General features: G+C 43.3%; 1 protein-coding gene across 2 annotated transcripts in view; it reads right to left on the bottom strand.

Moving 5' to 3' along the window:
• LOC147706850 (exportin-5-like) overlaps positions 1 to 25,724 on the bottom strand; it is a 2,308,032-nt gene that overhangs the window by 1,337,542 nt on the left and 944,766 nt on the right. For both annotated transcript variants that reach the window (XM_086926017.1, XM_086926018.1), the window contains exon 19: positions 18,756 to 18,849. In XM_086926017.1, coding sequence (XP_086782143.1) covers positions 18,756 to 18,849 — 94 coding nt within the window. The remainder of the gene's footprint in view (positions 1 to 18,755; positions 18,850 to 25,724) is intronic.

Below are 25,724 nucleotides of genomic sequence, written 5' to 3'. Positions count from 1 at the left end.
ATGTTGGTGCTGGTTTGATGGCGCCAAGCCGAAACTTAATGAGCCCGAAAAAGCTAGTCAGTGCCGACCATGGCCTGAAGGCAGTGGGGGCCCAACAACAGTCTTTGGCTTATCGTGAGAGGTAGGCCACATTTTGTCAATGTATGCTGTGGCCTGGGTGGAGGGGGCACAGTACTCATGGGTTGCCCTGGAGTGAAATCTTGTATATCCATGTCCGAACCGGAGCTATCTTCAGGAGAGAAGGTGCCTTCGTCAGTTGACAATGGATGGGCCTGTACCTTCTATTCTGAATCTGTTGAACTGAAGAGGTCCGGTGTGTCTTCGGTGCTGCGTTAAGACATTTCGAGGCGTCGAGCGTAGTTAGAAGCACCAGTTGAGGACGTTAGCCAAATGTATATATGAATGTATATTTTTTATTCATTTTAACCATCTTATGGCTAAGAAACCATATCAATGCTTTTACAGTATTATTTCGCGATACTCCTTTTACTGTACGCACTTTTTATAATAACAAGTCTTGCAATTGTGGCAATTCATTTCTCTTGCATGAGAAGGAAGACTGTTCAATAAATAATACCTTTTATTGAAAACGCCAGTCTCTCTATTCTCTGCATAACTGGTGAAAGTAATTCTGCACAACTGACTGAGTGAAATAGCTGTCTATTGTTTCACATGACTCTAGAGATTGACTCTTATTCTGAGGAGCAAAGTTGTCATGTTAATGCGGTTGTTGGAAAACTGAATCCCTTCTTGTCTGAGCCACGGAAGCTGATCACTTCCTATTCAGTCAAGAAAGTTTCCAGTGACCTCTGAGCTAGCTGGTACAAACCCAATTAAGTCTAACATAGTCAGTAGAGACCTAGAAGACCGCAGTCCTACGTCTACACTGCTGTTTATGTTATTACAATGCGCAGGGCATATAGGGAAAATAGGAACTACACTACATGGCGCCCAACATTTGGTAAGGCGATAAAACTAACGCAATACGTTAGAGTAACTCAGTCGTGCTTTTTCACACAGACCCTTTCTCCCGTAAATACTCCAATAGACGTCTGGAGTGGGCGAAAGGTTAAAATACGCCTGAACTTAGTAGGAAGAGATTCCTATGTAGAGCTTCTGGTTTATTCAACGTTGAAGGATACAGTGTTCCAAAATATTGTGCACCCTATCTTTGTCTCCTTGAAACCTGATCTGCAACAAAAGACCTTCCTGACAGTAAAATGCCAGGAGAAGGCGGGAACAACGGGACCGCTGAAGCCGCAGTAAATGCGACTCAGCAAGGTCCCGATGATACAGGAATTAATGAACCGGATGCGATTATCATCCCGGCAAACATAAGAAAAACTATAACGTTAAAACTTATAGAAAACGGACTGACCTCACGAGGTGGTACCGTCATTTTCGTGATAGAGGCACACGAATATCATCAGACAGATGTATTCTATTCATGGATAAACTTTCCAGCGGCAAACACTACAACAAACAAATTCCACTATTACAAAATAGAGGAACCACCGGAAGAGTACGCTCCTTTCGAGGAGATTGAAATCCCATTAAAATACCAAGAGCACCTGCTTTGGTTTAAAGGCGCCCTAAAACACAATGATCACATCACCAGGCTCGGTCCACTAGGTAGACCAGGAGCAACGTGGCCGGTTCTAGCCAGCTACACACCACATCCGGATATTGAAAAAATGTCTCGCGAAGAGCTGTTAGCACAGCTAAAAACATTAATTAAAATACATAGACAGTTAGTCCAATATGTAATGCGGACTGCAACAGTCCAAACAGCTGTTAATGTTCCACAGCTGACCCCTAATCAGGGAACACAAATAAGATTACACCACAGAACACACAATCATGTCTTGGTAAAACACCCATAAAACGGGAACAAATCCCTTTCTGGTTAGCACAGAAAATTACTCAAATAGAGGCAGTATTTCCGAATACTACCCCTATTGAGAAACACAGAATTCTGACTATCTGCCTTCCAATGGGGGTCGCACCACACGTGGAGGACAGTGACACTTGGGGTACAGTCTTTGCTTCCATTTACACAAAAACACATGGTGTTCCGTCCATGGCGGTAATACCAGAATAACATAGTTCGGAAAAAATACAAAACAACATTAGACATATCTAATGGATTCTTTTGTAAAAATATTGCACCAGAAAGCAGGTACTTGACCGCTTTCTCAATAATGGGGTCACAGAAAAATGTCTGTAGGCTCCCACAGGGGTTCAAGAATAGCCCGGGATTATTTTCAGCCAGAGTAACAGAATTACTACAAATATATGATGATGAGGCATTATCTTATGTCGATGACATCTATCTCACAGACGACGACTTGGATACTCACTTGAAAAGGGTGAACACCATAATACTTGGATTCGCAGCAGAGGGTTACAAATTCAACTTTAAAAAGTCAAGAATTGCCCATCTGACAGTCCTATTTTTAGGATACGAATTATCAAGTGAAAGAAAAAGCCTGGCGGACAACTTCTTAGAGAAGTGCACTGTACTCCAAGCACCAAAAACGCTGAAGAACTTACAATCGATTCTAGGCTTCCTAAATTTCCGAAGAACTTACATTCTAAACTACGCAGAGAGGATTACACCTCTCTACGACTTAATTAAACCTGATTTTAAACCAATCAACTGGACTCAAAAACACACAAAAATTTTGAGATCACTGCAAACAGACATGTTAGCAAAAACAAAATTAGAAACACGTGACAATACACGCAACCTTGTAATCCGAGTAATCCCAGGAAGATGCGGATTCATGTACCTGACCTCTAATGAGGGAGAAACGGTACCAATAGCTTACAAATCTCATTTGTACACACAAGCAGAAAAAAACATTCAGTCTCACAGAAAATACTGTGAAGGAAGTGCAAATTGCTATAGCGAAAGATCAAGAATTAGCATAAGGCAAAAGGATCACTGTTCTCACAGCGGAATCCGCCTCGGAGGCACTATTCAGCCCAGTAAACCTGCCTACAGTGTTACTGGATCCGAAATGGATACAGTGGGAAAAATCTCTTGCTGCAGAAGATGTGAAATACTATTTCGCCCCGCACATGAAAAAACGGAATGATTTAAATTATGAAAAAGAATATCCTCTGCCAATCGAAATTCTCCCTCTAGAACAGTACTCCTGTATAATCTATACAGACAGATTTGTACAGCATTACAATGTAGAAAATAAATCCTACGATGCAGCCTGTGCGATTGTTAAAGATTGCTGGCTCTGCGGTAAATTCAGAACGAAAATAACAAAAACTGAATCACTGAGAAAATGTTCGGCTCAGCGAGCTGAAATCAGATCTTTAAAGATGGCGCTTGAAAATGCCGAACGTGAATTCCCGACACTAATCGTGTGCGATTCGCATTTTTGCGTCAACTCCTACAATAATGATTTTCAGAACTGGATTCAAAATGATTACAAAGATGACACAGGTGCCACAATCAAGCATAAAATGCTTTGGAAACAAGTAGTTCTTTTACAGAAAGAACTACAAAAGACACGTGATACACACTCTGAGTCATCAACGTGATGGCGTTCACATTGCAGCGAATTCATTGGCTAATACAGCCATAGCGGAAGCAAGTAAACCGGCTTCCGTAGCCACAAAAAAGCGTTCAGAAAAATACATAGATGGGGAAACCATGCTGGCAGTAAAAACGTCCTTAAAAGGCGACTGTGCAGCACTACCCGTGAACTATCCACTCAATTATACATACGTAATTGATGCAAACTCCGTTCCTTTTGCTCGAATCCCTGGAGTGGGGGATAGGGTAATTCCAAACATGAATCGGAGAATCTTTTTAATAGCAGACACACACATGGGACTGGGTCCGAGGCACAAAAAGATCAAAGAATCTCTGTCTAAATTACAAGCAGTATACTGGTGGCCGGGGATGAGTGTGCAACATCAAATATTTGCAAAAAACTGTCAAGACTGCAGCAGAAATCGCAGTAGTGAACCTGTCCAGCCTGTTGCCCAGATACCCTTTATGGACAGGGTAATAATGTCTACATGCAATCCAGCGTCCTATTACTTGTGTAAGACTACATTCACTATAAAAATGTGGCCCCAGCGCTCGGCTGACACCAAAACTGTTATAAAAGATCTGCAAGTCTTTATCGGCACATACGCAATTGCCATGCTTCATTCTGACCAGGGTCCTGCTTTTAGCTCTCGAGCTTATAATGAGGCCATGACCAGTATGGGCATTGGATTGCGATTCTCTTGTCCATTCCACCCTGAGGGAAACAGTGTAGTGGAAAGAAAAAACCGAGACATAAAGCAATCTATAACAGCGAAGGTATTAGGTTTGGGTGATGGGTGGGTCAAACATTTAACAAGTGTCCAACGTAGTCTTAATAATTTGCCAAGAAATTCTCTAAAAGGTTTCAGCCCGTACGAACTATTGTTCGGAACTTGAATGTATATTCAGGATCTTGATAGTCAGGCTTCAGTGGTAAAAGATAAAAATAAAGACTTTGACATCAAAGATCGTTTGGCTGTTTTACAGGACTTGAATGAAACAAGAAAATCCTTAAGCAACATAAAGTTAAAATAACAGCCAGCTACCACTGAAGACACACCACCTGTCCCAGCAAGACCTGTCTGGATTCCAAAGATTGGGGATCTGGTCAGAGAACAAATAGCGGTGAAGAAGGAATTTGGGCCTTCTTACAGAAAAGCAGTACCTGTCTTAGCAATCAACGGAACAAGATCAGTAGTACTACCGCCCCTTGCTGGTAAAAAGGAGAACCGAGTTGTATCCATCGAGCTGGTGAAACCACAAGCATGTGGCCTATAATCAACAGTAGGCCAAGTGGACTCCCAAGAAATAACAGAATACCCAAATTTGCAACGATCCAAGAGGTTCAAACTGAAAGACTAATCACATTTGATAAACCTGCAGTGCACAGAGAAGGACTATGCAACAATGCCATGGAACTCGTGCCTCTTGGAACTTAAATTGAAACAGTTCGTCATGAAACACCAGTCTACAATGATGCGGCATCAGAATGTGCTAATGAAAAGCAAATGGAGAAAACAATTCCAACAATCAACAGAACTGCCTCTGGCTACTTCATCAATTTCGATAACTTTTCTGAAGATCAAAGCGACCCTGAAGTGACGCCAGAAACAAAGACTTTTAAAGAAAAGACAACAGAACTCTTTCATCAACTCAAGGAAACTTATCTTATTTCTCCATGGTTAGAGTTTTGGTTTGGGCTAGGTGTATTTTTCCTCCTGCTTTGGCTCATCATGGTACTTTGTTTGGGAAAATTCATTGAGGGAAAATACAGTTCAATGGACATTGCAAGTCAGAACATCAACTTAGTTCTGAAACCTCACAAATCATCTCACGTCAAGAAAAGAGAACTATCATCAGTAAATGTCACAGCCATTCCAATACCCGGCGGGGTAGTGTGGGACAAGGCTGACTATGAAATATATGGCCTGGTCGAGATCTTGAAATATCCTCACCAGTTCAAGGTTTCATTAAGTGACTTTGTAAAACCAAATACATTCTCTGATGATTGGGACTTTGAAAGTATAAATAATATGATGTCGGATTTAGTGTTGTCAGCAAAATTTACAGAACATGATTATTTACAAGGTTCATCTAATTATGAACAGATGTACTGTTTTTCGCATTACGCAGACCACTATTTACATAAATCTGCTCTAACCAATGGGAACATTGTGCTACTCCACCTAAAAGCAGTTCAAAAACATTCTATGAGAAATTCCAATACTTCTCAGGGTTTAACACGAGTAATGCAGAAACATTTTATTATAATCTGTTGGATTAAACAGGGACGAAAACCATGCTGACAAATACTAAATTGATATATTCAGAAGCATTTTATGAAAAAATTATTACATTTGGTTTTGATTTCTGTAAAAACAACATTGAAACAAAAACAATCTGGGGTACAAAAGATTGGCATGTACAAGGTCTAGAAGCATTATTTCGATCCTGCATGATCCCAGAACAAATAATGTTCTTAAATGACACAATTCACCAAACAACCTGTCTTGGCCTAGCTAAGATTAAGGACTTAAACAAACCGTCTATTCCAAAGCCAATACCTGATAATGCTACTACAGATATTGAAATAGACGTATACAAAATTTTACATCAAAACAGAACACATCCTGATTGGAAAAAGTGGTTAATCTGGCAAGAAGACACTAATAACTGTCAAGATAGATTCCTGAACAAAACTCAGGGGTTAAAAATGACCAAACCAGACCCTAGATACTCCCAGAGACAACATCCAGGGATAGTAACAACATACAGTGTAGGGAAACTGTGCCTAGAATGGCTAGAAACATCCACACTGGCAGAAATTAAGCAACACTAATCTTTACTTAAAGATGGTGCTGACTTGCGTTATTTCATTATGGGACCACGCAAACAGCGTCAAAAACGTTTCATTGCGGCGAGTGTATATGCGGCATACAACGAGACATGGAAAGTAATGCAAATTGAAACAGCAGAAAAAATATGAGAAATTGATCGTATTCATTTGGAAAAATCACTTTCTGTTGTGGACAATGGGTTAATGACTCTGTCCTCCAGAATATATTCACTGGACAGTATTGTATCATCTGCCATCGATATATTAGATAAAGACTTGCTATTGTTACACCATGGCCAGTCCCAATTACATTCTATTGTACAGCTAGGCTGGACGTTGCAAAATCTTCGTTCAGGCTATGTGCCATGGCGTTTAATCAACACAACGTCATTATTCACTAAGCGGTACACTTTTGTGCCAGGGTATTAATTTACATGGGACCTGTGCAGGGACTTCAAACAACCTTTCATGCCACCAGCACGTCACACCTGCAACGCAGATAGAGCCCTTCTTTAGGCAACTTTCTAACGGGAGTTACATTCTAATAACGGATCACAGCTGTTGTGGCTTGGTGCGAGGGAAAGCATATCTCGTAAGCGTAACTTCCATGGTCACTTGCTGTATGCAAGCATTGTTTCCAAACGGCCCTGGAGATTCCGAGATGCCGATTTGGCCTCCTTTGAATATCTCTTCTATACGAATCGATACTTTAAGCAGAATGAAGTCTGTGCTTTTGCAGACAACAGTGCCCATCACGTCATCAAAAGAAACGTATGATCTCCAAGTTGCAAGGACAACATCGGAGATACATGAACTTTTATCAACAAATTGCCCCGTGCATTTCACAGAAATGCTCAGCCAAATCCTAAATATGTTGGATGCCATTGGTATCTAAAACGTATTTAAGACAATTTTTTCGGGACTGTTAACACCATTCAAAGCAGTTCTGGGCATTATTCCAAATTTTGTCCATTCAGTCTTTGGCGGCCTACCACTAATTGTGGGACTCGTAGCAGGCATTTTATTTTTGACCCTTCTGCTCCGATATAGCAAGCCAAAACACAGACATGACTCCGGCAAGGATGGAAGAAACGATCCTAGCAATACGCTACCGGGACCGCATAACTAAGGTCCTTGGATTGGCCCGGCTGGGAGATCTGAACATGACCTGGTTTCTTTCATTCAGACCTATATGGCAGACCTGCATCTTACCTGTGCTTCGATGTATGCTATGCGGAGAAGAATGCGTGTTAGACACCTGTCTTGCACTACCATCAGCAGTACCAATGGATATCGACACTTTGCTAAGTCCTGTAACGGCTCACGCATCGTGTTGTCCCCAGCGGCTACCAATCCTGATGACGGCATTCGTTCAGACTCCTGCGCTACGACTAGGTGGCGGCAGTGAAGCAAAAAATGAAAGCAGCATCACCGAGGTACGACCTTCTGTGAGCATTGCTGATCCAGACATCGATGATAGCAATCATTCTCACAACTGCCAGGTTACTGCACTATCGAACCTGGTCGAACTGTCACCTGAATATGTAGACCTATTCTTTGAGAGCCTGTCTCATATGATGTTCTCCCCTGAACAGAAGCAATGAATTTTAGAAAACAATCCGGCGCACAGCGTTCCCATGAACTCTGAATTCGGCCTTCAGTTTTGATCAACAAAAACTACTGAAAAGTGTTTGGAACTCTATTCTCCCGCTACCCATGAAAAGATTTTTTTAATCAGACATTTTTCAAAATATTTACCTTTTTTCTGGCACACGTACTTTGCTTACAGTAGAACTATTCATAAAGAACAGAGCTTCTATTTTTAGTAGATCTAGAGAAGAAAAAAAAACTTTACCTCGGCCTCTAGCACATTTTACAGCAATCCTGGGGTTTATCACCCTGGCTCTTGTAGGCTCCCTAAAGATTTCCCAGCATGCTTCAAGACACCCTTCAACATAGGCAGAGTCTTGACAGTCCTCTCTGAGGTGGAAAAGGTGTTGAAAAGAAAGTCAACTTCAATGGGGTCAGCATGGAGCTGGACGTCATGATTCTTAGCCGCCCTTTCAATGAGGGCAATAAACGCAGCAGAATCCTCAGTAGGCAACGTTTTTACAGCATACACTTGAGTGTCTGGGGCAGAGCGTGGATCACCTGGGTCAGCAGCATCTGCCCAGGGTTCATTTCTATCACCTGGATCAGTGTCCACAGGATAGCTGTATTCGTCTTTATCACCTTCCCCAGTGTCCACATCTGAATAAGTGGGTGAGACATCATGGCAACGTGGAGATACAGGTTCTACAAGAACAGGTGTTGAAGTAGAATCCTTTTTCTTCTTTAGTGGAATTTTATAGGACTCCATTGGCTGTTCCGGGGCGATTTTCCTTTCATAAAGAGAAAGTCTGCCTGTCTCGGCATCGATAAACTGTTCCTGTTGCTCTTCCAACGAGGATTGTCGATGCTTTGCGGCCGGGACCACAGTTGTCGGCTTCGGCACCGTGGACACCTTCTTGGGCATGTCGACGGCCATTTTAGGGACGAAAGCCTTCGGCACCACTTTCAGTGGCAGTGTGAAGTGGATAAGCGCCGACGTCTACTTTGGTTAGCGGGAGTAAAATGCAAAAGTTCAACAGCCAGTAAAAATATATAGAAAAAGGTTTACAATCCAGAATGACCACTCAGAAAACTGGATTTCCTACAGCCTGCAAAAGAGGCACTTTCATCAATGTCCGGCCCCAATGGGGACTTTGGAGAGTGATCTGGATCAAAACCAATAACATTTCCAATGTTGAAAAACATGCCAACATCAGTATAGTGAGGCGGTACCAAATGCCCACCTCCTCCTTTTAACAGTCACCATGTGAAACTGTCTTAAGGCATCAGAGTCTGAACCAAATAGGGCCACTTGGCATTGAATACTAAAGCATACACAGCAGAAAAAGCTACAGAAATCTACGCTTTATTTCAGAAACCAAAACGTTCGACACACAGGAAGGGACCATCACCCAACAACTCAAACATCTCGAATTTGTCTGCCACAGAGAATTAAATCAAAGGTTGCACGCATCCACCCTTATCCAGTACCATAAGCATAAAAGAATACCTCGAGGTCTTCGCTTAGCCATTAAACCCATGCTTTTTCGTTTTCAATTTAATAAATCATTTATGTACCGCTGGTACGCGTTATTGAACAAATGTTTCTTAACCTCATCGCTGCTGCCGACGGCCAACGGCGTCGCGTGCACTACCTTTGGAGTGCTGCGCACGTCCGTTGGCCGTCGCGGCCCCGCCGACGCAATAGAACGTTCCGCGCTAGTGCGGAATGTTAGGCGCAGTTAAGGAGTTAGATTTGATTTTGTTGATAGTTGAATAATTATCAAAAGCGATTAAAGAACTTGAGGAAGAAATCTTTAATATTAAACAGGATTTATCAAGACAAATTGAATCTGAGGACTGGGCACACACGCTTGAACAAATGAACATTAAACTAGAAAACTAAGGGAAGGAATTGCAAGAACGGAAACTTCGTAAATTTAAAAGAGACACTATCGATTATCGTCTCAATGAAGTCTACACGTGGGCAGAAATGTATGCCCAACGAAGACCCTATAAAAATCTGAACACCTCATCCGAGGAAAGCGTTGTTTCTGACCACGAGACAAAAATAACCAGACCTCCATTGTAAATCGACACTGCAAGGAGTGATACTGCCAGCACCAGTGTGACTCAAGAAACTTCCACTTCAAGTTCTACCATTGATCCGTCTTTTTGTCCAAAGGCCTACCACATCCGGAACCACCGGACTTGACGTCAGGAAAAACAAGCACAAGTGTGTCAAAACAAGGCGAGGATAAAGAAAAAAACAAAAAGAAATCGTGTCAAAACTTACGGAGCCAGAGTCAATAATCATCAACATTTCATGTCAGACTCTGAATGCCAAACAAACACGTCTTCTCAACAAAGGCACCACCTTTGTTCCAACGTACAAAACAACTTTTCATGAAACTGAAGTTGCTTTATATCGTTTCATGCGTGCGCTACGATTAAGGCATTTTTTGACAATGTGGTAACACATCCCATTACTAAGGAGGAACAGGAGTACTTTTCGAACCGCTGGGCACGTACATTGATCACTTACTTCAACCCATTGTATGCAATTTGAGAACATACATAAGAGACACCACTGACTTCTTAAGCCAAGTCAGTCAGTTAGACTTATCCAATACTCCAGTTTCCTGCTATGTACCATTGATGTGACATCGTTGTATACCTCTATTCCTTTACAGGAAAGACTTGAAGCAACAGAATGGGCCCTACTCAATCAACCAGAGATAGGAGCACACAAGGTTTTTCTTATGGAATTGTTACAATTCTGCCTCCAACACAGCTATTTTCATTATAAAGGAAATTTCTTTTTGCAAATAAGTGGCACATCTATGGGTTTTGGGGGGCCGCCCACATACGCCAACATTTATGTGGCTGCATTCGAAGACAAATACATTTTGAACAACCCAGTGTAGAGCAGTCACTTGAAAACCTATTGTCGCTACATAGATGACATCTTTTTAATTTGGTCCGATACTGAAGAACTACTTCGTAAACAGATCCAAATACTCAATACCAGCAATAACCGCATTCAGTTTACATTCAAAATCAGTTCTACCAGTGTATAATTTCTGGATATATTGATGGAAAAATCAGGAGTGGCTATCAACACCAGTGTGTGTCTATTAAACCTACAGATCGGAATAACACCTTGTTGTTTCAAAGTTTCCATTCTCCTAAACTCATTTAAAACTTACCGTATTCTCACATGATCAGATCCAAGAGAATATCATCTACTACTGAGACATTCCAAAATGAACTCGAAAGGATCAAGACCATATTTCTACAACGGTGTTACCCCATAAAAACAATACAACACACGGAGAACCGGATCACTGAAGTAAATCGTAATACTCTCCTTACCATCAAACAAAAAACACCTACGAATCGCACAGTCTTTGTATCGAAGTTTTCTACAAAGTCGCAAAACATCAACAAAATTATTCTCAAAAGATGGGAACTACTGACACAAGAACCGGATTTTGGGACTTCATTCGTGCAACCACCACAATTTGCGTACCCAAGAAGCCAAAACCTCAAAGAATTATTGTCTAAAAAGAAGTCTGTTACTGAAACAAACCACACAAGAATGAAAAAATGCCTTGACTGTGTACATTGTAATAACGTAATTCAACAAAGATTCATTACCCATCCAAGAACAGGAGCCAAAATCAATCTCAACCACTCCTCAGATTGTAACGCAACAAATGTAATTTATTGCACTAAATGTCCGTGCGGCCAGTTGTATGTAGGCAAAACCGAAAGGAAAATTAAAATCCGAGTAGGTGAGCATAAAAGTATGAACAGGAACAAAAATACCAACTCTAATTTGGTGGTTCATTGGATCGAACTAGGTCACAACATCACTCAGGTTTGCTTTACAGTAATAGAAAAGGTGACAATTGAAGAGGGAATGGACAATAGCAAAAAACTCTCTCATAGAGAAGTGTTTTGGATCCCTAAACTGCAGACAATAGATGCCTGATGGTTTGAACGCCAACTTGATTTCAGCTGTTTTTTGTAAATGCAACTACCTTTTCATCTAAATATAACCCTGTTTTTACACGCCTTTATTTCACAACACACACATTCACCATATTCACCACATTCCTTATTCATTACTAGGTAATCAGATTTAAGTATATTTAGATTCTTTCTAATGTACTTGTGCATTGAGATTTGTTGCTTTAGATTAGTTCAGAAACATGGTACAGTAAGTTGTTACAGCAAAACATTTTTTTTCATGTGATGAATGGTCTTGCATGTATTGATACATGTATGTCTATTTCCCTTCACAACACTTTTCATATGTTTCACTCTTCACAGTTCACCCTAGGGAGGTTAATCTTTACTCTTGGGACTATGTCGACATTCATAATTCCAGCACCAGCTTTAGAGTTCATTGTTCTAGTTTTTTGGTTCGGTTTTCCTGGCACTCACTGTTCCAGTTCAGGGTGTTGTAGTGCACATTCTAATATGGCGGCCGTTTTGGGCGACCGCACGAGTATTATCCTCTCAGTTAGTGGTGATACTACAACTGTTTTTAGCATTTTCTCCACACAGTTTTCATTTAGATTTCGCGCATTACCATCTCCAGGACTCGGATCTACTGTTTATTCATTTTGGTGGCCTTTCAGTGGTTTTTTTAGGTGGTGTTTCGTCATGCAGTAATTTAGTTTTAATATTCACACACCTTCCGGACCTTTTCTTTTCTTTCCCCTTGTGGTTTTATTAATTTTTTGCATATTTTCTTGCACTTTCGCATTATTACAACATGGCGGTCCATGTACACGCCTGCTGCAGCGTTGTTCCACTTCCGATCACGTGATTACCGCGGCGTTCTACTTCAGCCGGCAGGTCGGCGTTCACGGTACATCAAACTTTAGGACAAGTCTATACTTTCCAGCTGTCTCCGGTAAGCGGCTCTCCGCCCGTTGTGGTTTTTTCCAGCCTGTCTCTGCCCACAGCGCAGTCTAGTTCGTCTTTTCAATGAGTAATGAGGTTTTTTTCATTGTTTTACAGACTACGTAGAACTATCTCTTCGAAATTTCCCAATTCCAAGCTAGGTATGTGGTGTCGTTTTCCCATTCCGTGCTTCTCTTTCGAGGGTCTTCAGGACCCTATGACTTATTGGTGTTCCTTACTTTTTATTCCCCACAGAGCACGCTACTACAGACTGATTTCAGGTTTGCAGGTTTTTCGTCACCACGTTTTTCACTTTAATGTAATTAGCTTCTTGCATTTACCCTCCTTTTGTTCGACAGTGTTTACATCCCTAGAGTTTCATCATACTTAAAGTCTCTCACTCGCTCGTCTCTGAGACATAGGTAATTCTACCATTTTATACACTCAGGTCGTCTTTAAGGGTGTGCACAGCATTTGAGTTCTTTGATTCACTAGCTCTTTTGATTCATATGCTTCTTTCACACACTGGTGACGGCACACTATTTTCCGTAAAGAAGGGTTATTTTCTGCCCATCATGTGTGTTGCCTTACATTTTGGTAGTATTGTACTTGTTTGATTACCAAGTACTATGTATTTTCTTGTACTAAAGATGAATATGTATCCATTTCTCTCATTATAGTGGCCCCTGAGGAAGGGACAGTGTCCCGAAATGCATCGGGCTACCTTGGAATGTCTTTTGTTTTGAGAAAAATTTGAAAGCCAGAATGCTATTTAATCTATAGAATAAAAAGATTTTTGTTTGATATGTTATAGCAACCAATGATGTATACTTAGGTGGTTCTCATCCACATGTTGATTGCGCAATAACAAACAACCACTATATGACAACAACTTTGTGTTGAAATTTCTTTTGTTTGATCTAGTCGAGTATGGATTAGTTTTACATGATCTTTGCACAGATTGTCTAAATTGTTTAAATATTTACTGTAGTGCACACAGTCATTCAAGTGAGAGTTCTCTTGATTCTTGATGATTGAATATACTGTGCCAAAGCAAAGGCACGGTCACAGCATCCTCTCACACCATAGACTATGCTGCAGCAATCTTATGATAAGACATTGCCCTAAGAGCTTGTACTCCAGACACAAGATTAGAGTCAGTGTTAGATCTATAAAACCAACATAGCTTTTATCAAAGGAGTGGAGGCACAGGTCCGGGGGGAAGCCTAGCAAGGTAAGTCAACAAAGTGACAGGCCGCACAATCAAAAGTTTGACTGGATGCTCCCACAGGTCCATATGGCTTATAACAACTACAAGGGGACTCATAATCGGCTATGAAGGCTTCCTCTGCTTGCTGAGTCGAAGATATTCTGGGAAATTTGACCGCATTGACTCCAGCTGTGGGATGAGAACTGAGTTGGACAACTGATGCAAAGTCAGGCTTTCAAAAGTGAGGATTGTGTGATCTCAGTGTTGGAGCAGGAGCGAGAAGGAAAGTGATTTGATCTTTGACCTACTCGAAAGGCGGCTCTACCTGGATCAGGACTGGGACTTGGAGTGGCCAACCAGTCTCATTTCTTGCGTTTGGCAATGCACAGCTTTAGTTCCCATTTCTTGACGATATTTATATGAATCATGGAGCATTTTCTAGATGATTCTGAGCCATCCTTGTTTTTGGAGCACTAAAGAAAAACATCCTGTGAGTCCATAACTGGCATTTGCTTACTGAAGGTGCAACACAATTTGAAGTCTATAGTCTTCAGACATTTCCCTAGCACACAGACTCAAAATGTAATAGTGGAAGTTAGTGAAAAACAGACAAATACTCAGCTACAAGCCCAAAAATCCTGCTTCGAACAGTGCTGAAAAAACATAACTGACAGAGCATGAGTGGTGCTTACATAAGGATCCACACCATCCTTTTAGGAGGCAGGATGAAGCTGCTGCAGAGTCCAATGGCGTCAAGTATCGGAGAAGAGGAGAAATTGCTAAGAGAGGATTCTGGATCCAGACTGGAGCCTGGGATAATTCCAAAACTATTACATAGATCATTAGATGTAAACCTAAAGAGCTATTTTTACATAACAAGAAGGAACACCCCGAAGCATTTCCCTTCACCTTCAGGTATGTCTCTTGACAGGAAACAATCCCTCAAAAGATCTTCAGACAAAAAACACAAAAGGCATAATAGGAAGAAGTCCTTTTGATCTTCAAGAACAATACCCTGCTTCCAGGATTGTTATCAACCTTGATGCTATTCCCTGAGGCTTGATTGTTTCTCACCTTCGCACAAAATGCAGATGGTATAAATGATGAAGAAATAGTGTCCTGCTTTATCAGCTGACACTGTGATGGCAATGCTGGATATGATTAGAACTCCAGTATATCCTCTGGGCCCACTCACAAGGATGAGCCAGTACCTGCTGGTTTATTGACTCTGGGAGCTCTGACCCCAATGCCTTTTGACTCCATGCTACAGCCATGTCACCTACAAATAAATCGATGAGTGCCAAGATGCCATCACCCATGTGGTAGCTGCTACCTATGGTGTAGACTAACATTGTCCACAGAGTGGTTTTCATAGTCTTCAAAGTTAACTCTCATCGTAGTACAGAAGGAAAGAGATGACACGTGAATATTATAATTTAACATGCCCTTGGCAGAGCACCTTCCAGTGCCCAAAAGCTTACCCATATGCACAATCTATTTGTATCCGACTCAGAGACCCTTGTCATGCCTCACAATTATTATAGCTGCACAGAAGACATTGACTTTGAGTCTGACAAACTACTTCAGCCCTATAATGCTGGTGCTGGGTTATATTGTAAATTGCAAGTGATCTTGACACTTCTTTGTAAGGGGATATCCCTTACCCTACTGATCGCACTTCAGTAAAAGTCACGTAGTCCAATACGGTAGTACAAAAAGCTTATGAAAAATTGGAGTTGATGTTACCTGCACCAGAGAACAAATTTAATATTTTGACAGAAATCTTGCAGCCATCCTCAGGAGTTATGAGTCTTTTGATTCCTTTCAATGAGACAATTCTGGCATCTATTGTATTTTACCTGAATGGGAGAAGACCACAAACACTACCCAGGTGGCAGAGACCTGACACATGTAGCTTAAGTTCTTGTAGGTACACTGCTCGCCAGAAAGTTTAGTGGTCAAATATTCTTCCTAAAAATTGGTTGAAATGCCTTTCCCAAGGTCCCTCCAGATAGAAAACCAAAAGAGATGGCTTTATGAACTGAAATGTCTTCACCTCTGGATGAACACCACCACATGCGTTCTAAACCCTGTAGGAACTGTCAAAACCATCAGTAATCAGCCTTTCAGACCACATGAAAAAGACATTTTCCATCTCGGTCGAAGACTGGTGGGATGCCTACAATCAGATTCTGAACTGAGTTCGGTATTCTGTATGCAGTTGAGCTTGATGCATAGGCATATCCAGGAAACTGTCATGAACTTGTCCACTAGTAGCAAGAGGTTATGCAAAGAGAAGGAGACCCCCCCATAATACTCCAAAAATAGGAGCTCTATGGCTCGCTCACTTGGCCTCCTCAGCAAAGCAATTCAATCAACAAGAGATGAAGACACACCTCTTTACAGAACACCTCATCATGATGCAGTAAGAGTAAAATTTCCCTCTTAGAAATCAGCTACAACTGCACACATAGATAGACTGTGTCTTTGCCTTTGACCCTGTACAGCAATCTGCTGCCTTTCAGGTAGGTTTGACCTTTATAAATACCACATAGATACAAAGAAATAGCAATGTCAGGCTACTCCAGGATACAACCTTCATTGCAACACAAACCTTTACAGCTATTAAAAACACCCCAACATATGCATCACTCTATTTGGGGCATCGGTGGACATAGAGGGTGCCATCACTACCTACAGTAGCAGATATAATCACAGCCATAATCTGCTGGTTCAACTTCTGCCAAACCTCTGTGAACCTCCTCTTCCCATAAGCACCATTGTCCAGTGTGGGCGAAGCATGGGTGTGTTGCCTTACTCCACCCACTGGGAGACAATCACGGCTGATCGATGAGTCATCCAACTAACCCACTATGGCTGTGTCCTTAACTAACAGAGCCTTCCTCTAGGACTGCCCTCATAACACATATGCTCTTCAACAGGTCTCAAATCTGAAGGTTTAATTAATTACCTTGCTAGGCAAAGGGGCTGAAGAAAGTGCCTCTAGAAGAAACAGACAAGGAATTCTACTCCAGTTGCTTTTTGGTCTCCCAGAACTTCATAGGATTGAGAACTATTTTAAATCTGTCCTTGCCCAGCGTAATTCATCCGAAAGGTCAAGATGCTGTTCCTGAGCAAAGTCTTGATAGCCCTAAACGTAGGTGGATTTTGGTATCTCTGGACTACAGGATGCCTATTGGACCTCCTGATCCTTCCCACCCACAGACGAAACTTAGAGGTTCATATTGTCTATCAACTCACAATCCTACTAATTGGGCTGACAACTGCACCGTGGGTTTTTATGGGCACTGGTAGCTGTGCTGGCTTTACTACAACAGTAAGGCGTCCACATATTCCGGACTACTTCGGTTTGGTCAAAAGAATATCTTTAAAGCACGAGACCCTTTCATGTCTTGGACTTTACTATTAATGCCCACAAATCTCATTTCCATGCCAAGACAGACCTTCATTGAGGCAGTCCAGGCCATGACCTGCAAAAATGCAGTTACTGGACTTTTATTATATTACCATGCAGTACAGAATAAACTCTTGAGTCAGATTTCTTGGATTATAGCTATTAGTAATATGGTTCAAAATAAGCACAGAATCAGTTTTTTAAATCTACAATAATATGCCCACACTCTACCAGAAGAGGGAAACAAACACCTGCCAGGGATGAGGTTATTTCAGGAGCTCTAAATGCCATACGATAATAATAATACACATTTAAAATATACACAATAAAATATTAACATTAACTATGTCCATGCATATCTAAGGCATATTATAGGCTGTCAGGACAACATATATTTCTGCGGGGTGGGGGGCGCAGAGGTAGGCAATCCATTCTATCTACAGAAGAATCTATGCGCCACACACCAGGAAACCATCCCACAGCGTACCCTTCCTCAATGTCAACTGTTCCCTCAACCCCAGGGGACTCCCATTCATCAACCACTTCCTTCCAAAGAAGAGCAATAGGTCTGTGACATACGCCCCTAGCTTCCTCCTTCTGAAGTGCTCTTTCTTCAGGCCCTGCACAGCGACTAACATTAGATATATTAACTACAGTGTGCATGCTCAAGAAGCTGTTTTCAATAACATTGTAGGTTTGATTCATATCCTTTAAAAGAAAAGGTCTAGGACCATTTTCTTTTGTACCACATTGAACCCAGGTCCACGACCATCATTAGGTTACCCCATTTTTGTAATGGACTACACTGTAAACTGGTTAACTCATGTTGCAGTGCTGTATATATACAATTGGAAAATGTCAATAAAAAAAAAGAGTTTAAAAAAAATCATTATCATGATAGAATGCTGCTGGGATTATTGAAGTCTGAAGTCACTCAGTTTCTAGGTTCTCCTGGTTTACATTCTGGAGTCTATTGTCTCATGTAGTGACATAGAGAGAAAGTGGATAGTTGCTCATGGAAACCTGCTGTTTATTTGCTCAGTTTACTATTGTTTTCCTTTTCATTTAAGTGTGGGTCTATCGGGGACAGTTTCCAGAGCCCAATAAGAGATGCTATGGAAACTGTTCACTTAGGCACAATATTACAGGTGCAAAATGTATTAAAATGTAAATGTTCTGAAACAAGATACAGATGCTATGACAATAGACACTAATGGAGACAAATACTTACCCTTGAACGATTGAGATCTTTCCCTGCAGTTACGAAAGTTGCCTGCTGATCAGCACCAACATATTTGATAAATGATTCCGAATCAGAAAAAGCCCTGCACGTTTGAGATAAAAAATAAAACATTAAGGTCTTTAGCGAATGTTTCCACATACACAAAACAACTTTGACTTTTACTGGCACACTTGAGTCCATATAAAGCTCAGGCACACATATAATAGAACATGATTATCTGGCAAGCAGCCGCTGCCAAAACTGCTACAAAAAGTCGTAAAGTATCCTTTCTGTCAATTTATTTGGCAATGGATGGGGAAAGTATTGTGGTAGGAAACTGGACTTGGTTGCAGTAGTCACCTCAGTCTTTGCCTGATATCAGATGCAACTTTGACTTAAAGTGTACTGGGTTCCTGCTAACCTGGTACCCAGTACCAGAATTCTTTCCCTAAAGTGCACCATTGCTCCACAATTGGCACCACTTCAGACTCCATGTAATCCCTAGGAAATGGTGCCCTAAGGGCAGCAGCACGGATTGTGTCACCTTAAAGAACCAACCACCAAGCTTATGCAAACTGCCATTGAAAGTTGCGTGTCTTGGTGCAGAGAAAAGTGAAGTGTGCCATGCCTTCAGAGCACTGCATCTGGTATAGGTAAGTCACTCCTACAGCTAGCCTTAAAATCCTAAGGAAGGGAGAACTATACCCATGTGTGGGCATATCTGCATGAGTGGATGTGTCCCTGCGATAACCAAGTTCCCTTTTAGAAACCACAAGTACACAGTGAAGCCATACAGAGTACATGGGCTGGACACTCATGATTACAGGTTCCCCAGCTACATGATCACTTCACTGTACCTCTACATCTCATCTGCCAGTGTTGGAATTGTTAATAATGGCACCCAGAGAGCACCTTAGAGTCAGCCAGCCAACCTAGACACGTTTCTGACCTCCTGAGGTGAAAGGCATCGCTCTCGGAGACCTGGAACAAAGCCTGCTCTGAGCGGAGGTGTTTATGCCTCCTTCATGCAGAAACTGCATTCCAGGGCGGGAAGCTTAAAAGGCCCTGCTGCCTTTGTTATGCAACCCAGGCCTCTCCAGACAGCAGAGATGCCAACCCCCTTGACCTGACTGCACTTTTTGGTACCAAGACAGGCGGGAAAATGAGTAAGATTAGGAGGTGTGCCCACACCAAGACAGCACCTCCCCTAATGTGAACTAGCTGAAGTGTACAGAACCTTTTCAAATACCTCCATCTTCTTTCGGACGGTATTAGCCTAATAGTATCAGGGTTATATCCATTTCCCACAGGAAGTGGCCACTGGGCTACTACCTGTCACTCCCTGTAACACCCCTAAATTAAGCATTTAGGTAGCACCCCTGAACCCAAGAACTCAGATTCGACGGATCAAGAGCAGAAGGACGAATGAAAAGTCACTGCCTGGCGTACTGAGAACTTTTGGCGCCAAACCCTGCCTACACGCACCTCTCTCCACAATTGCAAGAGAGTGACACGTCCTGCAATCAGGAGAAATACCAAGGCCTTGGGTAGCCTGCCAGCTCTTCGAAAATTGCCTTCAGTCTCCCTTGGAGTAGAGTAGCTACTCCCCTGCTGTCCGCAGGCACCAACAAGCACAGTCGGGTCCATCGCCTTGCAGCTCCCCGCCCGACCAACGCCACAGGCGACCAGGAGAAGGTACTCATCTTCTAGAAGGTCAGATTTGTTTCCCCACCGAGTGTGAAGACACCAGGACTGAGCAGAGCAGTGCAGCACCAATTCCTGGGGCACCGGACAGCCTGCACCAAATACCAACAGTGAGAGTAAAGTTGGTATTCTTCCTGCACCATGGCCAAGCAGCCATCAAGGGACATCAGCACCACTGAAACCCACATTGTGAGTGGTCAAGCTGTCCTAATTTTGCACCTGCCAGCCGTTTGTCCCTAACCACAAGGAACATCTTTGAGCATTTGGCCCAGCAGCCTAAACCACTCTGCACCCGAGCCACCCAGAGAAGAACCGTCTGTGCCCCTTGCTTCAAGACCCCTTATGACCGGAGTCCCCATTTGGGAACTCTCTGACCTGTCCCCAAGTCCCCCTGTGCAGCCTGTTTCCAGGTGGACCCCCTTCACCATAGCGCACCCGGCAACCACCTCACCAGCACCCTGCTCCAGGTGAAACCAGGGCAGCTCTCAAAGAACTTCTGGTAGTAGTTTGGACCTTGGCCCACTACAACTCGAAACTCAGAAGGTGAACCCCTGACTGTACTTACATTTATACATTTAGGACTTCCTTCCATAGTACTGCATTGTGCGTAAAGGCGTACAGGTTTTTTAAGATGTACTTACTTGTAAAAAAAATGCTAACAAAAACAGCACTTACTTTTAAACAAAGTTCTTGGTTTCACAAAATATATATAAAGAAGTGTTAGTTTTCTAATTTGGTCTTGGATTTTTTATTTACGTATGTGTCTCATCTATTGCCTCTGAGAGTACAACAAATGCTTAGCACTACTCTCTAATAAGCCTAACTGCTCACCCGCACTACCACAAAGGAGTGGGTAAGTATTATCTAGTTTAGCCTTTGTAAGCCAACTGGGGGCCCACTGAGCTCTTTACACAGTGTACTCCTTTTTAGTGCACTATATGGAGAGCAACTCCCTACAAATGTGAATGTGTATTAAATAGGATATTCAACAGCGAAGTAAATGTATGTGCACAATATAAAAGAATTGATACGGTCCAATGGTCAATGTCATGTGAGATAAATGAATTTGTTAGGTTTAAAAAAAAACATGTTATTAGCATTTGGTATCGATACAAACAAACATCTATATGGCCCCTCTGGCGGCGCTGGCTGAGCCCTACGGTGCCCAGATCGTTTCATATGCGGATGATACCCAGCTCCTCTTTTCCTGTGATAAGAACTTAGACTTCAATGGAGAGAGTATCAAAAGATGTCTTGAGGCTGTTTTTAGCTGGTTTCAATTTAACAGCCTCAAATGCAACTCAGACAAGTCTGAGGTGCTTTTCTTCGGTTGCCCTCCCGACGTGGGCTGGAAGTCCTGGTGGCCAGCGGCCACGTTTACCCCCGCTGCTGCTACTTCTGCGGCCAAGAATCTGGGAGTGAAGGTAGACAACGGTCTTACCCTAAAGCCCCAGAACCTCGGTCTGGTGGGAAAATGTTTCGGTATCCTAAAAATGCTCAGGAAGTTCTTGCCACTATTATCTTTTGCTCACAGAAGAATCACTGTTCAAGCACTGATAGGCTTACGCTTGGACTACGCTAACGTATTGTATCTTGGCCTTCCTGAATTTCTGTTATCGCGTTTGCAAACGGTGCAAAACTCTGCTGCTCGAGCAATCTTCGGTCTTCATCAGAGATCCAGTGCGAGAGATCTTTTGAAAGCCCTCCACTGGCTTCCAATACGCAAACGTATCATCTTCAAAGCTCTTACTTTGGCCTTTAAGGCACTCCATGGCACAGGTGCCAAATACATTAGGAAAAGACTTGATTTCTATTTGCCATCTCGGTCGCTTTGGTCGTTCTCTCTGGCCTTGCCTTCTGTCCCGGCAATTAGACGAGCTCGGATCGGAGGTCACTCCTTCAAACGCTTGGCGCCACAACTATGGAATGCCTTGCCTTTGTCCTTAAGGAAGAATGTCAATCTCTTAGCCTTTAGGAAAGACCTCAAATCGTGGCTTTTTGTACAGTAAATTTGTCAATCTCTCCTGCTCTGCACCTTCTTGGGTTTTTAGCGCCGGGACACTCTTCGGAGTAGCTGAGCGCTATACAAAACTTATATTAACATAACATGTGCGGTAGGTCAAGCCATTCTTTTATGGTGACAATACAGTAAAACAGTGAGGCGAATTGGAGGTCTACAGCGGTCAAAAGCATACACATTTAGCAATAAATTCTTAAGCAAAACAGTATATATTCCTTGTAAGGTCTGAAATCCCCCTTTCTGCTTTAAATCTTGCCAGAGCTTACATGCAAAATCTTGTGAATATTGTAGGAAGGTGGATAGCTGACTATGGTTGCCCGCAACTTTTTGCCTGGTGTTTTGCTGGTTTTTCGACTTAGTTGACCTGGGATCCTCCTATTCAGGACCCCAGGCCCACTGCTCTCTCTGTAAAATGGATCCCATGTACCTTAGGTGCATTTACCAATTGGTACTGGGCCACCTTATCAGTCCCTGTACAGCATACCTTAGGTATCCAGGGCCTAGGTGTACCCAGGGCCTACCAGGGGCTGCAGCATGTATTATGCCACTCCTGGCTGGCCACCCAAATCTGACACAAATGGCTGCACGACAGCTGGGGCAAGGTGGTGTAATCACCCTTTGCTTTAGATATAGTATTCCTATATCTAACCCTAAAATGGACACATGTATTCCTATCAGTCACTCCTATGGCAGGCCTTATCAATCCTGACGGCAGAGTGCTTGGAATTATGTGAGATGGCGCTCTGGCATGAGCTGAGCCCATTTGCAGCTTGCTGAACCATGTCCTGATAGCTGTTCCATGATAACGCGTACCATATACTCTTAAGTGCATTATAATCCTCGCGGTTATTTGCAAACTTTGGTATCGCTTTATCAAAACATGTCGAGTAAGGTGTCATACGAATTGGAATACTAACCCCTCACCAATTCTGGCGACGGCGTTAGCATTCCACCCTTCTAGAGGGACACGACATGTATGTAACTGTGAACCCCAGTTAAAGTTAACTCGAGCCTCAGCATCACAAAATGGATGCTGCCACCACAGACGCAGGACTGACCTCCTGCTGCTGGTAGTCCTTCCAGCGAGGAGAGCTCGGACAAAAGGTTTCCTGTCAGGGGCGGTGCTAGCACCATCCCAGACAGGGTTTTGTGTATCCCAGGTAGGCAGGGCTGAGAGGAAGGTGACTGCAAGTGGCACCCCGGTGCTCACTGTGCATATGCCGGCTCAAACCAGTTCCAGGGGCACCCCAGCCCCTGAGCTGGGGAGAGACCGGACAAAGGAGAGGGGTGTAACCACCCCCCTCCTGGTCCCTCCCATGGGCAGGACCTAGTCGCGTGCCAGCCCCTTTTCTTAGGATAAAGGTAGGAGCAGGCCCCCTTCCCAAATTAGATAATTCTGAATCTTGAACTACTTTTCACGAAAGGAACTCTTGACTTTTTCTGAAGACTCTCCCTTGTGGCTAAGGAGTAGCCACCCTGCACCCGCAGGCACCACCTAAGCATCGCGGTTTGCTGCACGTCCATCCTCTGGATCAAGACTGACCAGCTCGACGAGACCCGGATTCCCTGGCATCTCTGACCTCTACCTGCATCATCAGCCCAGCTGAGATTCGTGGGTGTGACGAGACCTGAGGGACCGGCCATTTTCAAAACCAGCACGACGCTTAACCAGCACGACCGCCGAGGGATCCTCGAGTGAGTGCACTGGGGTTTGAGAAGCCCCAACCCTGAGCAGCTCCAGCACCGAAGTCCAGCCCCCCAGCATCCACGAGATCTGCGTGGGGCCCTTCTGCTCTTTGCTGCTCACCGCGTTGTCTGGTCACTTGCCTGCTGGCTAGTGGCCCTCCTGACGACGTACCACGACGATTTCACCGCTGGTCTGGTTGCTCCAGACTGGCCCTTGCTCCCTTCCAAAAGAGGAGCACCCCGGACCCTCCTGGTCCACTCCAGACGCCATCTTGACTCCACCGCGTGGGCTTGCCTTTGCCAAGGCTTATTGCTCCAATCCTGGTTCCAGCATCGCCATCAGCAGAGACCATCGTGGGACAGCTCGCACCTCCAGCCTGGTCGCAGGCAACGCCTCCTGGCCCGTGTGACTGCAGAGTCCAGCGTCGCCCACTCACCTGATCGGGGTGACTTCATCCGGTGCCATCCTGGTGCCCACACAATCACTGGCTAGTGATTAAGAACTGAGTCCCCTCTGCTTTCAGGTCATCTCTATCACCGATCCAGGCTTGGATCACACCGAACTTCTTCACTGGTGCCTGCCAGCAACTTCTTCTTTCAGGCTCCATAGACTACAACGAGGATTCCCGACGTCTTTTGATCCCTATGCAGCCGCAGCCCCTGGGCTAGGTAACCCGAGCATTTCGGTGCTCCAACACAGGTTCACTATCCAAGTGTCCAGATCCTTTGTCGTTTTTAGTCTACCTAGTCGGATTCGTCTGAAAACAGTAACTTTAGAAATACTAGCCTCCAAAGACTTTGTCCCGCATCCCGCGTGAGAGTGCACACTCTGCACTGATCTCCCTAGGCCTCCTGCTCCTAACCTTAGGGTTCAGTAGTGTAGTCCTAGCGATCTTGAAGCCTCTGGATCTTGTTACTTACCTGCTAGTATTTCGCATTCCACTTTTAGTGTATATGGTTTTTTGTGCCCCTCGGGCATTTGTGTAAATTGTGCAACTTGAAGTATTTTCGTAAGAGTTTTGTATTGTGCTTAGCTCCCTGACTCATAAAGAGTTCAGGGAAGACTTGTTATAAATAAATATCCTTTATTTTCATAACAACTTGTGTGGTGTCCTTTCACTTGGTGTTCAAGGGGTATATGTGATGGTAAAACAGCTGGCTTAACACGCCCTCTAGAGTTTAGCCTAAAGACTGCTTTTGTCCACGCTACTAGGATAGCTGGTCTATAAGGTTGACCTACAACCAATCATCAATAAGGGTCGTTTGGTATGATACACAGTGATCACTAGAATAGTGAGCACTATATATCAGGCCAACTGTAGGAAGGTGGATACCTGACTATGGTTGCCCCCAACTTTTTGCCTGGTGTTTTGCTGGTTTTCCGACTTAGTTGGCCTGGGACCCTGCCAATCAGGACCCCAGGCCTACTGCTCTCTCTGTAAAATGGATTCCATGTACCTTAGGTACATATCCAATTGGTACTGGGCCACCTTATCAGACCCTGTAACTCAGGGCATAGGTGTACCCAGGGCCTACCAGGTGCTGCAGCATGTATTATGCCACCCCAT

The sequence above is a fragment of the Lissotriton vulgaris genome, chromosome 6, assembly GCF_964263255.1.
Source record: "Lissotriton vulgaris chromosome 6, aLisVul1.2, whole genome shotgun sequence".
Classification (NCBI taxonomy): Eukaryota; Metazoa; Chordata; class Amphibia; order Caudata; family Salamandridae; genus Lissotriton; species Lissotriton vulgaris.
Note: the sequence above shows the minus strand (reverse complement) of the source record. Positions and strands in the feature narration are given on the sequence as shown.